This window comes from Eucalyptus grandis, chromosome 1 (genome assembly GCF_016545825.1).
Source record: "Eucalyptus grandis isolate ANBG69807.140 chromosome 1, ASM1654582v1, whole genome shotgun sequence".
Classification (NCBI taxonomy): domain Eukaryota; kingdom Viridiplantae; phylum Streptophyta; class Magnoliopsida; order Myrtales; family Myrtaceae; genus Eucalyptus; species Eucalyptus grandis.
Window position 1 is genome coordinate 29996999 of NC_052612.1, and position 13390 is coordinate 30010388.

The 13390-nt window shown below is 39.7% G+C and overlaps 2 protein-coding genes across 6 annotated transcripts; both read right to left on the bottom strand.

Annotated features, from left to right (window-relative positions):
* Window positions 1–1641: 1641 nt before the first annotated feature.
* Window positions 1642–4547, bottom strand: LOC104456100 (interactor of constitutive active ROPs 4-like). Of its 4 annotated transcripts, XR_005546083.1 has the most exons (4): window positions 4328–4547; window positions 3834–3932; window positions 3391–3506; window positions 1642–3326 (listed from the first exon to the last, which is right to left on the bottom strand). XR_005546083.1 is itself a non-coding variant. In XM_018874817.2 (3 exons), exon 3 carries the CDS (start codon window positions 2463–2465, stop codon window positions 2061–2063), a length of 405 nt encoding a protein of 134 aa, XP_018730362.1. In that variant the 5' UTR covers window positions 2466–3326; window positions 3834–3932; window positions 4328–4530; the 3' UTR covers window positions 1642–2060. The 4 variants fall into 4 exon arrangements, 2 of the variants coding, with proteins under 2 accessions (XP_018730362.1, XP_039157158.1); XM_018874817.2 differs by lacking the exon at window positions 3391–3506 and having other exon boundaries at window positions 4328–4530; XM_039301224.1 differs by lacking the exon at window positions 3391–3506 and having other exon boundaries at window positions 3834–3946; window positions 4328–4530.
* Window positions 4548–9948: 5401 nt separating this feature from the next.
* LOC104438813 lies at window positions 9949–11943 on the bottom strand. Of its 2 annotated transcripts, none has more exons than XM_010051988.3 (3): window positions 11379–11919; window positions 10991–11206; window positions 9949–10583 (listed from the first exon to the last, which is right to left on the bottom strand). In XM_010051988.3, exons 1-3 carry the CDS (start codon window positions 11553–11555, stop codon window positions 10344–10346), a joined length of 633 nt encoding a protein of 210 aa, XP_010050290.1. In that variant the 5' UTR covers window positions 11556–11919; the 3' UTR covers window positions 9949–10343. The 2 variants fall into 2 exon arrangements, with proteins under 2 accessions (XP_010050290.1, XP_039162385.1); XM_039306451.1 differs by having other exon boundaries at window positions 10449–10583; window positions 11013–11206; window positions 11379–11943.
* Window positions 11944–13390: the final 1447 nt, after the last annotated feature.

Below are 13390 nucleotides of genomic sequence, written 5' to 3' on the forward strand. Positions count from 1 at the left end.
CTTGTTTTCTTCACCTTGGAAAGAGGCATGTTAATGGAATCCCATTCCAACTCATTTTGAGAATGTTTAGTGAAGCTGGTGATTTCCTAATGAGCGGTTCTTCTCACCTTGGAATGTGGCACTGTCGGTTGTTTTTAAGATTGATGAAACAGAAAGTAATTATGAAATATTGGTGAAGGGAGGAATATTCAGGCCCTAATGGCTTGAGAAACATTATCACTCGATGATCTTCTTGGCATATGACAATAATAGTCGAATCGTCCAAAACTAGAAGGCTAGTATCCAATTGTCAACAAAGTGTCAATGTGTCATGAAACAAGCATAATACTCAAACAAAAACTAATCTCCACGCTGAAAATTAAATAGTGCCTCCTACGTGTCACATACTCGTGTTATATTATTATGTCTAGAATAAAATAAGGCACACTTTTCCAAACTTCCTTAGTAGAAATGCATTGAATAAAGACTAATCTTAGGATCCATGCTATTCCACAAAAGAGTACGGATTATCGTATCTCCAGCAATCCAATAATCTATCTTTCTCTAACTTAAGGGGACCAAGGACATAAGATAATCATGTTTTTTTTTTTTATGGCAATAGGATAAACTTTGATAGCTTTAGACCAAGCTAGATAATTAGTTCCATCCAACTTAACAGAGGTCAACTAAAAATGTGTCAAACCAATAGAGGATCCAGTAATAGCCATCAGTCAACCAAGGATACAATCAAACCCAAGAACAACATCTCAATAGCCAAGCAATTAACTCCAATAACATAATCGGCCATAATATAATCACCACAAATGAACGTTCAATTGAATCACCACTAATCACAATAATTTGTCGAAAATTCATAAAATCATCAAATTGGTATCAAAGAGTAGTCAAAAGCCTCAAACAAGATGGAGGAGTCGACAGAAGTGAGTGGTCATGAGAATTGTAGACTAAGGACGCGTTTGGTAACATTTCTGTTCAAAAATTGTTCTTGGGAACAGAAATAAAAAAATTATTTTCTGTTCGAGGAACAGTTTTTGAACAAAAGAACGAGTTTGGTAAGTGTAAAAAAATTCTGTTCTTGAAATAAAAAAAGAACAGAAACACGTTTGATAACTACACTCAATTTCTATTCCTAGAATAGAAAAAGAATAGAAACACGTTTAGTAACTATATAAAATTTATGTTCTAAATTTTTCAAAAAATGCTCTCTTTTTTTTTATTTTAAATAAAGTGTAAATTTGATATTGAATTCTCATTCTTATGAAATGCTCATTAATTTAATTGTGTTCATGATGAGTGAAGACAAACTTCTGAACATGATCATATGTGCATACTTGAAAGAAAACAATTGCCCATCGACAATTCATACTTGTCCCAAGTAATCGTCCCCCATTTCTCTGGGTGATTCCCATTGAAGAACTATATGTATGGTAGTGATATTTGCCGCCTTCTTCAGTGGGAATCACACTTATTCATAACGCGAGATTGGTTTCTTGGAATCAAACCGATGGATCGTTAGAATAGCATTCCATCAAGAGTATACTTAGATGGGGATTCTGCGAACACGAGCTTGTGCACTGAGGATTGAAGAATATTAAAACATGGAATATGCAATTTTCATCTACAACCAGCTGCTCATGTCGATAGCCAAGATATCAAAGTCTTGATGTTCAACTTTCTCGAATACGTTCTTTCCCACACTCTGTATAGTCTCAATTTATTTTCTCAAGTCAGCAGGAATCTAAACTTGCAGATAGCAATATCTGCCTGTGGATTAAAGTTGCACCTTAGAAACAAAACAAACGATCAAGACGGATATCAGAACTCTCAAACAAATTGAGCAGTGCCATAGTGGTTTAGATTTAGTTTTGCCACTAGACATATTCATGCATATAGTGTGCCACTCATCCTAGCAAAAGAGAACAAAAAGCACTAGCACTTCGAAACCCAAAAGACTAATAACAGGCGCCAATTTTCCTCGTTTTCAACCCTTAATGACACCAAAACCATATAGGGTAATGGAGCACAGAGATGATGGATTACTTCTGGCCCTTCCTCTTCCACTAATCTTCGAACATTCTGATCCCAGAGTTCTTTCGCTTCCCACCTCCAAAGCCATCGTCTAGATCATCAATATTTCCTGGTGAACCCACAAAATCAGCATAACCTGGATGAGGCACCTCAAAAACTCCTCCGAAATGCTTATCCATGGAACCGCATCTTCCAGGAATTCTCCCATTCATTTCAACACCACCAGCAAGAACAGCAGCTGCTGCTTTCCTCCACTGCTCGGTCTGCACCCTCAGCTTCTTCATCTCCGCTTCTAGTTCTTCTTTACCTCCTTCCACAGCTTCTAATTTCTCCTTCAATTGGATGTTGTTTTCTTTGCTCGCTTTAAGTTCCTCTTCTAGCTGACTCAGCTTTGAGGCCATTTCTTCTTCTTTGCTCCGAGCAGAAGATATCGTCATTGTTGCCCCGACTAGTTGCTTTCTCAGGTTTTCAGTTTGCTGGCCAGCTACTTCAAGTTCCTTCTCCTTTTCAAGTAACTTACCTTTAAGCAAATTTATCTCATCCTTCTTCTCAGCCAACTGAAGCAAGTGCGGGGGTGGCTACACAAATACAGGTGGCTCTGCTGGTAAGTCAATTGCTTTTGTTTCCTTCTCTATCTCATTGTTCAGTTGGCTAACCTCTATTTGAGTCTCCAAAGCAACCTTCTCGACTGGTACTTCAAATACATCAGTCTCCTGCCGGTTCTCATCAGGAACATCATTTAAAGGGTTGCTCTTTGGGTTGTTTGATTCTTGAACTTCTTTTGCATGATGCTTCTTAGGGACATCAACCGAGTCTGGTACAAACTTTGTCTTGGTTTTCTTCTCAAGCTTTTCTTGAGCTACTTTCTTTGCAGCCTCAGCTGAGACCAATTGCTCTTTCAGATTCTTCAGCTCTTCTTGAGCTTGGCCAAGCTGAGATTCCAGATCCGCAATGCGAGTTCCTAGTTTCTTTTGATTAACTGAATCAGATTGGACACCTCGTGGAGAATGGCGATCTCCTGCCTTAGGGCTTCGATCGGGGATGGGGCGATGGTGTGAGTTATCAGAATCAGAGCTCGAGCGAGGAGAGCGTTGCTGCTCTGCTCGCGACGCTCGCTCGAGCAAGCAGAGCAGCGACGCTCGCTCGAGCGAGCAGATGAATCCGCACCTCTAACCCATTTCCGTAATTTCACAACTAGGTCCTCGATATCATTCATGGTTTTTATCGCTCGAAGTAACTTCTCTCTACTCTGTCCGGTTTCCTGAATTGAAAAGGAGGAATCACATCGGGTTCATAACCTGCAGGAAAATTAACATCTAAAGAATTACCATAAAAAGGAAGGGCAAAGACTGCGGTCATTACCATAAGAACAGATGAAGCAGAAATTTTTTTGGACAAGACATTTCTCGCTTGCTGATGTATGAAGATAATTGAATCTTCCAGATCTCCAACCAGCACTTCAAGCTGTAATGCAGTCCCTTGAATATTTATCACCATAAATTAGTCATGGCTTTTCATAGAGAGCAGATATACACCATTTCCTAGTAAAGTAACGATTAGAGATGACTAAACCTTAAGAAGTTCTACAACCCATAAAAAAAATCTCGAGTCTAATCTCATCGATGCCAATCAGTCACAGAATTGAGAATTGAATGAGTCTCAGAGAACTTAATAACAGTAATTCACGATCACTCGAAAGGCGGATTGGCAACAAAGTCATGACTCCGAGATAAACAGAAACTGCATCCCGCCGCTAGATAATGAACAACTGAACACAACGGCTCGAAGAAGGGATCAAAGCTCACCGACATATCTGCGAATGTTCGTGATGCGCTGAACCTCTTTCGCAAGCCGAGGAAGCTCCTCCCCGAAAGTTCTTCCACTCCCATTCGACCGCACACCGTCTACAATCAAGGAACTGACCATAAAATTCAAAACCAAACATCGAGCTTAAGGCGGACCAGCCACAATCACATTGCAGAACCTCGCACAAAAATCAAGACGACGAAATGCAAACCTACACAAAAATCAGCGACGCTCGCTCAAGCGAGCAAAGCAGCCACGCTCACTCAAGCGAGCAGACGCTGCCACAGATCTGGGCGAGCAACGATCACTCGGGGCTCGAGCGCAAGGGCTCGCTCGAGCGAGCATCTCGCAGATCTGGGCAAGCGCTGGCTCGAGCGAGCTGTCGCGGTCGAGCCCCGAGCAGCTGTCGCCCAGATCTGCGAGGGGTGGCTCTCGCCGAAGCCCTAGAAACACGGTGAAGGAGGAGCAGCAGCTGGTGAGCGCAGAAACCTACCTCGAATCAGAAGCTTCAGCCGGTGAAGGAGCAGCAGCTGTCGGCGCCGGAGAGTCAGCCAAGTGGGAGGCGCCGGATCGCTCGACGGTGGTGCACCTGTGAGAGACGCCGGAAAAGGGAGAGAGTCGCTGCGCAGGGGACGAACGGAAGGGGGAGCGTCGCTGCGCAGGGGACGAACGGAAGTGTTTCGTTTTTGTTCTTTCCGGCCCTTCCTTCAAAATGTGTTTCAGAAATAAGAAACATATTTTTTTTTGTTTCTTATTTCTGTTCACATTTATTTCTTGGAACAAAAAAAAAAAAAAGGAACAGAAACGCGCATTCTGTTCCTTTTTTTTGTTAGGAACAAAAAAAACAAAAGTTGTTTAAAAACAGAAAAAAAACGAAAACAAACGCAACCTAAGGTTCTGTCAACAGTAGAGGCGATGGCGGTTGCTTCGATGACCTCATGGGATTAGGTTTTTTCCATTGGTTCCGATACCATATTTAAGGAAAAAAATAATTTCTTATTATTCTAAACAAAGGAATTACAATATATATATATATATATAAGAGCAAACTCTCTCGACATAAAATAACTATTCTACCCTCATTAATATATTTCCAAGTAGAAAATTTTAAGACAATAAGTTGTAGGATTTAATTGCTGGAAAAGGTTAAAAAAAAAGTTCTAAACATTTTGCTTTTGTGCCAATTTAGTCATAAACATTTTTGTGTTAATTTAGTCATAAACATTTTTATTTTGTACTAATTCAGTTCTTTCCGACTAATTTGGATTTGTATTTTGTTAACTAGGCGCGACCAACTAATATGGTATGGCCAGTCTTGATTTTAGGCAAATTTTTAATAATATTTTAATATTTTCTTTCTTTCTTTTTCCCTTCTCCTCCGCCCTCCAGCCAATCGTCAGACCTCGGCGACCTACTAGAGGTGATGGTCAATGAGGTCGAGGTCGACTTTGCCGGCCACTTTGGTGAGCCTCGTCAACCACTAGCGAGGGCAATGAGGGCGGCCTTGAGCTGGCCTTGTGCCAGCTGGTGAGGGTCGAGGCTCGACCTTGCCAAGCGTCGCCTTAAAGGAAGGAGGAAGAGAAGGAAAAAAGAAAAAAATTTAAATATATAAAAATATTATTAAAAATTATCCACGTCAACCCGATCATGTCACATTAGCCAATCAACGCCTAGTCAGCAAAATCCGACCACAATTAGCCTGGAAGAACTTAATTGACACTCAGTAAAAAATTTAGGACTAAATTGACACAAATATAAAAGGTTTATGACTTTTTTTAACACTTTTCCCATTTAATTGCACTTTTTAATAGTTTTATGACTTAATTGTATTTTCATTGTAAATTTTAAAACTTTCAGCGTACTTATTCCAATATTGATATAAGTTAGTTGAAATGAACGACATGTACACACTTGGATGGATTTTGCTTCCCAAGATGTCCTCCCAAATACACAGAGCTTTTTGTCATATAGGCTTGTGTGAACGAATACTACAAAACAACGAGTTATGCATCGCGACATCGCTACCATGTGGTCGGAGCTTCGACAATTTGACTCTTTGAGTGTGTAAGTGAGGATTTTAATCTAATCGAAAAGGTTCCGATTCCCTGCGTTTCTTAAAGTGAATTCACTAGGGGGATGTCTAAACGGGACAGATAAGAATCATGTTCAACGTCGTTGTTATGCGAGAATGCCCGTAATTGGTGGAAGTTCACATTTTCTAAGTCAAACACGTGCTGTCCTTAGCTGTCTCATCTTCATTTGGTTCATTTTCATCGTCTTGGGATTGGCTTATGGACCAACTTAAAGACGAGAATCGAGACTAATGAACTGTGAAAATATATATATATATATATATATATATATATATATATATAAAAATATATATATATATATATATTAACTAAGTTCATGAAAAGTGAAACCTTCATTTTCCAATTGAGATTGCATTTGGTCATTTAGATTTTTTTACTAGAGAGGATAACATTAAATAGGATAAGAATAGAATGAAATTTGTAATATCCTAAGAGAAGAGCTAATTGAGATTGCATTTGGACGTTTCAATTTTTTTACTAGAGAGGATAAAGTTGAATAGGATAAGATAGAATGAGATTTGTAATAGCCTAATTTGGTAAATGTCTAGATATAACACGAACATAAACTTATTCCAAATGGATGCTTGGTATACATGGATAAAAGTCGACTAAGCATCGTCAAAGAAAGGGGGAAAACGATTGTGTTTTGGCGACCACCACGACACTAATAGCGCGACTAGCAACAGAGAGAGGGAACAGGTGAAGTGGTGGCCATGTTAGCCATGCTCGTCGCACATACTTCTCTCTCCCAAATGCCTCTGCCTTGTTCCAATCAAGCTGCCACCCTTCCCCTAGCATGTGCGCCATTGCTCAAACTCAGCCGTTGCCCTCGGCGGGTGCTTGTCGACGTTGTCGTCCTTGTTTTATGGCTCCTCTGTCCACAAAGACCTAGGTGAGAATTTACACAAACTCGAGTGTTGACTACGACCATCAAGGCTGCGACTGAGTGCCGAGGTTGAGGATGAGCCTCGGGCGACCTCGGCAACCTCTGATACAAGTTCCCGAGCCTTAGATCCAAGGTCTAGAGAGTCGGACTGCAATTTGGTGAGTCTAGATAAAGAAGGAGCGTGAGCCAGAGAGAATGATTGGAATGGGATGGAAATGGGTGATAAAGGTGTGTCAGCTTGTTCTAGCCCCGCAATGATGGTTCGGTAGCACTACAATGTCGAGCGACGGTAGAGCTCATGCTTAGGTTCTCCGTTGTGCAAAAGTGAACTATTGTGATCTTCATCACTGTTATATTGCTTGAGATTACAACCACCACTAGTGGTCGCCGTTCAGGGCCACCACCTCACTGTTGTTCTCTCTCCTTGAATCTTTTCCCGTGTCTTCGATGGTTTGGCTAACTTTTCTTCCATTTTTTTCTGAAAAAAAGTTTTACCAGATAGCAGAAATCCTATCAAGGTGTATCGTACCTTTTAGATGGAATTTTTTTTAATCTAAATTATATATTACCCCAAACATCGGATAGGATAAAGATTAACATATTTATAGTTATATCGGACCTATTAAAAACAACTTGAGGGGGGCCATTAGGCAAATTCCCCTCCTTTATGTTAGTTTCAAGAACTACTCTCATAAGTTGTATTGTTGAGATGATGTAATGAGTCAATTATGATTGACGAGCGATTGTGTCTCTAAGTTCTAACGAATCTCTCATCTTTTATTAACTTACTTTTTAATAAGTCAATACCACATGGTATAGTTAGTACACATGATACTGTCTAGGAATGGTGGGGGTTTAGCCTGTGACTAGATTAGTCATATCTGGACTCGAACTCGACAAAGTTTTGTTTGAATTCGAGCACGACTCTAACTAAAGTTGAGTTCCTAAATGGGGAGATCAGAACTTTAACATAAATAATTCGTTTGGATTCCCTCGATAAATATTCGTAATAAAAACGTTTCCCGAATCAAATGATAAGTCGTATCTACCTCAAAATAAAAATTATTTCAGCTATATGACTTGTTTATTTGGGTTTCGAGGTACCTACCGCCATTATAATGCTGAAATATTAGGAGATGTTTGGAACAAGACGTGGATTACACTTGGATTATAGCATGAGCTGATTGGGTGGTTTTGCGTGCTATACACCACGTGGGATTTCACTAGTATGCAAATCTCTCCTCCTTCAATTCTTCAATCATCACCTCGAATGGAGGGGCTATAGCTATCAGGGAATCTTTTTCTTCTTCGTCCACCATAGATTCCTTCGAGGTTCGATAGTAATTGCTGTTCATATTCTTGTACTTTGCTCGACATTTGACCCAGCTCATGTCCAATAGAAGTAGTCATATACTCTCTCTCCCGCTTCCCTAGGCTTCGTTTAATTGGTGAAAAATATTTTCCCAAAAAACATTTTCTTCATTCTTTGGCATTTAATTCGCCCAAGAAAATAAGTCAACAAAAAAATATTTGGTCGATGAGTCGTCGTAGGAACTACCCACTCTATATGCCCAAAAATAACATGACTCTGTATTAATCGTTGTATGGCAAATCACATGTGCATATACATCAAACTAAGGTCTTGTCAATATTTGCCATTATGTAATATATGCTACACCATCATGTATATATCCTTTATTATTTTGAATTCACCCAAACACACGCGATGCATAGTCATGCTAGGATGTAAAGTGATGCGAATAATTTGTGCGATTACTTTTTGGAAATAATAAAAAGTAATTTCATATTTTAGGAAATCACTTGATAATTTAAGGGACTATATCCAAAAAAATGATACCGAAATGACATTATGAAAGCTTGCCCCAACATAGCCAAACCCCATAATCTTAGATCTATGATTTCTTGCAAGTAGTTAGTTACCTTCATACGTACACCTAGGTGGATTTACTTTTTTTCTAAAAACTACTTAGGAACCTGGGTGTCCAATCAATCTGGATTAAAAGAATTGGTCTTACTAAATGATCAAGAGACCACTGCTGGCGGGTCCATCCATATTGACTCAATTGAGGTTGAGCCAACTCGGCTCAAATGCGAACCTCTATCTTTTTCTCTAAATCATATCCATTCATCGTCTTTGGATGCGCAAGTACTTAGCAACTTAATTAAAAGCTTCCACTGGTCATGTATAATGCAATTTCCCATAGAAAAAAAAAAGATGCTATTTGGTGTTTTTTGATTAGATATAGATAGCTAGACGAATCGCCTACTTCTTCTGTCAATTCCTAGCTAGGAGGAAAGGACGATTAACATCCAATCCATCAATTTCGACGGTACCAAATCGTTTGGCAGGTGGGGGTACACTCATAAAGGATGCCTCTCTCGGTTATAAACATTATATGCGAAGGAGGGAAAAGATTCAATAAACGATTAGCTAACCGAAATCAAAATATTATTAAAGGTATGTTTGTTTCGTTAAAAATGTTATAATACATAAAAAATAAAAAATAAAAAATTCACAAAAAGTAATTTTTAAGAAAAATGTTCAGTTTTTCATTTAACTGGTAGTTTAGAAAAAGTGATTTCCTTTTTATTAGAAAATAAAATTGTTTTTCCTCAATTTTAGCTTGTTATTTTCAATTCATAAAAAACATTTTCTATAAATCAATTAAGTAATCATCTGGAAATATTTTCCTTCAAACAAAACAATCTTAAGTATCCCAGAAATTGGAACGGTCCAAAATTTGCCAATGGTGTTGATCTAGGAAGTAAATTATTCTCCCTAATTCCTGTCTCTCTCTCTCTCTCTCTCTCTCTCTCTCTCAAGATAGGTCCTTCCAAATGAATAATTTGCCAGTTACTTGCTTTTCAATCCTTATGTGCCAAACATAGTGATGTCACAAGTGGGAACATATTCATGTGCCTCTCCTTCACACTCACGAGATACACTCCCTCTTTTTCCTTTAGAAGAGGACGAAACAAGTGGGAAAAATATAGTAATCTAAGGGAATCACTGTTCGTTTAGCCATCAAAACTTTGGGAACAATCATCGAAAGTTGATTTTTCCCAAATTACAATATGCACATTTAGAGAAACATAAAGTAGGTTAAGCTTCTCTTTTGTGAACTGCCCATGTGTTCGAGGGGGCCACATGAAATATTTTCTTTGTATACATATCTATATGCTAAATGGACTTTACAAAGGAGACTTTCTCACAATATCTTAACGGTGTCTACAACTTGCAATTTCGAACACACAGCAAATCGTGGCATTATTCAAGGGGGAATTTGTTGTCATTTGGGGACCCCAAAGAACTCAAAAAGGCAGGACTTATAACATGCCCTTTTGCTCTTTGGACACGGTGACCATCACCTCCTTCAAAAGAGAAAAAAAAAACAGAGGAATCTCTCTCTCTCTCTCTTTTCTCTCTATTCTTTAGCTTATATGAGCCAAGTTAGGTTCATATGACAATAGAGTTTTGGCTTTTGGAGCTGAAAATGCCTACACTTTGATTAGGACCCAAATGGTGCTCTATGAGGGATGCCTTTTCTTCTCCTTGCACTCGAAGGAATGAGTGGAAGAGACTTTGGTGGGTTCTTGTCTCTTCTTGAGCTCTCGTGCAATTCTTCTCTCTCCCTCAAGACCCTCCTTGAGCTTCTGCCTTCTCTAATCTTCCCAACTGTCTTCTCATCATTATTGGCCTCCATGGTAAAGCTTCTTGGATCATCCCCATTTCTCTTCATTCCTGCAATCTGAGGTGTCCCAATAAAAAAAAGAAATGAGTGGAAAAAGAATAAGCATCAGGGCAGATAATTGATTATAAATTATTGATGTAAGAGATGCCATGGATCTATGATTGATTGATTAGAAAAAAGGGAAAAAAGAAGAAGTTAAAACAGATTCCTTTGTGTTGCATGAGATGATGATATTGTAATGAAAAATAAAGAATGGTTGTGGTGGGTTAGGTGATGTTGATGGATTGTGAGTGTGGGGGGTCATGATGATGGAATAAGATAACCACCATATGATGGAGTTTGTGAAGGATGTTGACAACATCATCAACTGTGGGGGGAAAGCAAGAAAAATCAAAGGAGAAACTATATGAGGGAGATGCTAATTTGAAGGATTCAATTGGATTGAAATGCTAATTTAATTTCACCTTACAACCCAATGAACAGAACCTGAAAGAGTCCAAGAGGCTCCTTCTGCAGACCTCACACGCATGAGCAATTCTGTTCCCAGATTTTGGCTGAGGCCTCTCGTTCAAGAAAATGACTCTCGCGCTGTTGATCACATATGTCTGGACTCCGCTTATGTCCAGCACCTTCTGAATCTCCGAAGCCCTCACCACGTCATGATATGAAGATCTCCTTATCTGCATAATCCCCCCACACAACAAAAAAGTACAGAAGAAAATGAATAATGCAAGCAACAGAAACCCAATGAAAAGAGAAAATTGCAAAGCCATAAAACAAGCTGCGTGGCAGGTCATTCGGCACGAAGGTATGGTCTTTGGAGGTTTCGAAATGGCGCTAAAATGGCAGAACCTGAAGGACTTGGTGCTCCTTGTGGCGCGACGAGTGGCAATAAAAGCAGATCGCGTCTCCGCCATTGCAGTCCAAGCAGTACATGTTGCACTCGCTCCTCGCCGCGTCCCCGTGCGTCGAGCAGGTGGTGAAGAATGTGGTGCTCAGCAATGGCTCCACCCATTGCGGCACCGACATCTGACGAAGCCGAGGCCGATCTCCCAACTGGTACTCCAAGGAAAATGTCTGTCGGAATGAGGGCTTCTGAGAGAGAGAGATTGATGGTGCTAGGTCTCTAGCCAGCCCTCCAAGAGCAACATTGCCATTTAGAAGAGATGATCACCATATTCCATAACCGGAACTCATCTAAGGGAGAGAGACGAAGATTTGCAGATGGGGGGAAGAGAGAGAGAGAGATGAATAGACAACCTTCAGCGTTTAACACGAATTATTTTGATGCATACAAGAGGAAAGAGGCTCATAAAGCAAATGGGGCAACGCTGCTGAATCCGACGGCTCAGATGAGGCGGGGTGGCTGGGATCGATCCTCAGCCGTTGGATGCGGGGAAAGAGAGATTGGGTTTAGGTGGGTTTGGCACTCGCGCTGCTTTGATGGGCGTCTTTTGCGTCTCTGACGTAGGTAAGGGGTCAGCCCCAAACCTACGTAACGTTTATGGGCAAAGACTAGCTTTTCTTTTCCCCATAAAGTCGAGTCTTTCCCCCGCCTGGATTCGCGCCACGTGTAGCCATCCCAAGTGGGACAATCTCGGCCGTCTACTTCGCGATTGACATTTTGATGACGCACCCTGATTCCTCCGATTTCATCTCGACGTGTGCGTTGACGCTATCGGCTTGAGTGGGGGAGGAGATTTGAGATTTCCCACTTGGTTCCTTGTCTTTGCCATTGGCCCATTACCAATCGAGGGATGTTTTTTCTACTTTCATAAAAGCAATCATAGATTAGAATGAAGTGAGAAGTAAAAAGTAAAAAGTACAAGTAACATGGACAGACTAACACAGTACAAGTAACATGGACAGAATGTTATTTTAATCACACACGTGACTAAGAAATATCATCTAGATAAAAAGTTTCGAATTGATTGCATATGTATTGAGTAATCGACTTTTTTAACTAAAGCAATCCGTAAAAATGAAACTTGAAGTGTATTAATTAGTCGCCTTCACCTCTTTGAAAACGTGTATAATGGAATTTGAAAGCCGCTCTAATTTTTGTACACGTATTGTGCTTCTGACGTATTTTTTTTTCAAGTTTGCCAAAGTTTGGATCGATTATCAGCATCTTTGATTTTGATTCCCTTAAAAAGGAGCAATGTTAGACTCACTAAAATCCGTTCACAAAATTCTTTTATTAAGTGACGTGTCAACTATAAGTGACCCCTTCCTCCCATCTTCACACATTTTTTTTCTTCAACCTCCATTGAGGAGATGTTTTGAGCTAGATCTCTCCTTCTCCTCCATTTTTACTTCTTCTTTTTTTTCTTTTATGATTTAATTATTTGTTTTCTTTTTCTTGCTTTGTTCCCTTTTTGAGTAGCTTTTCTCTTTTGATCTAGTCTAAATCTAGAACTTTCTCTCTCCTATTTTGGAGAGGTTTGCATCTCAATTTAGTCTAGATTTTGGATTTTTGCGTGTGTGATTTTGGGGCTCCACTTCCTTCATATTTCATTAGTGTACAATTCTAGTTTTGAAGAACATCAAATGAGTTTCCTGAAAGTTTCGGTCTCACAAGCGTCAGATTTGTACACGTTCAACCTTATTACTCTTAATGGAGGTAGTGTTTAGAACGTCAAACTTCGGCATCTACCATCGAAAAGCAAAGCCATAATGACAGATGGAGATCTTGTGTGTGCTTATTATTGAAGACTGATTCAATGATTGACTGCTGATTTTGATTTAAAGAAATCATAGGAAAAACTCTTTGAGCGTGTAACCCTTAATCTTGTTTTGATTAATCAACTTCTTATCCCGAGCCTATTTTGTTTTGGATTTGTCTAGGTGTTTTGGGCTGCAAT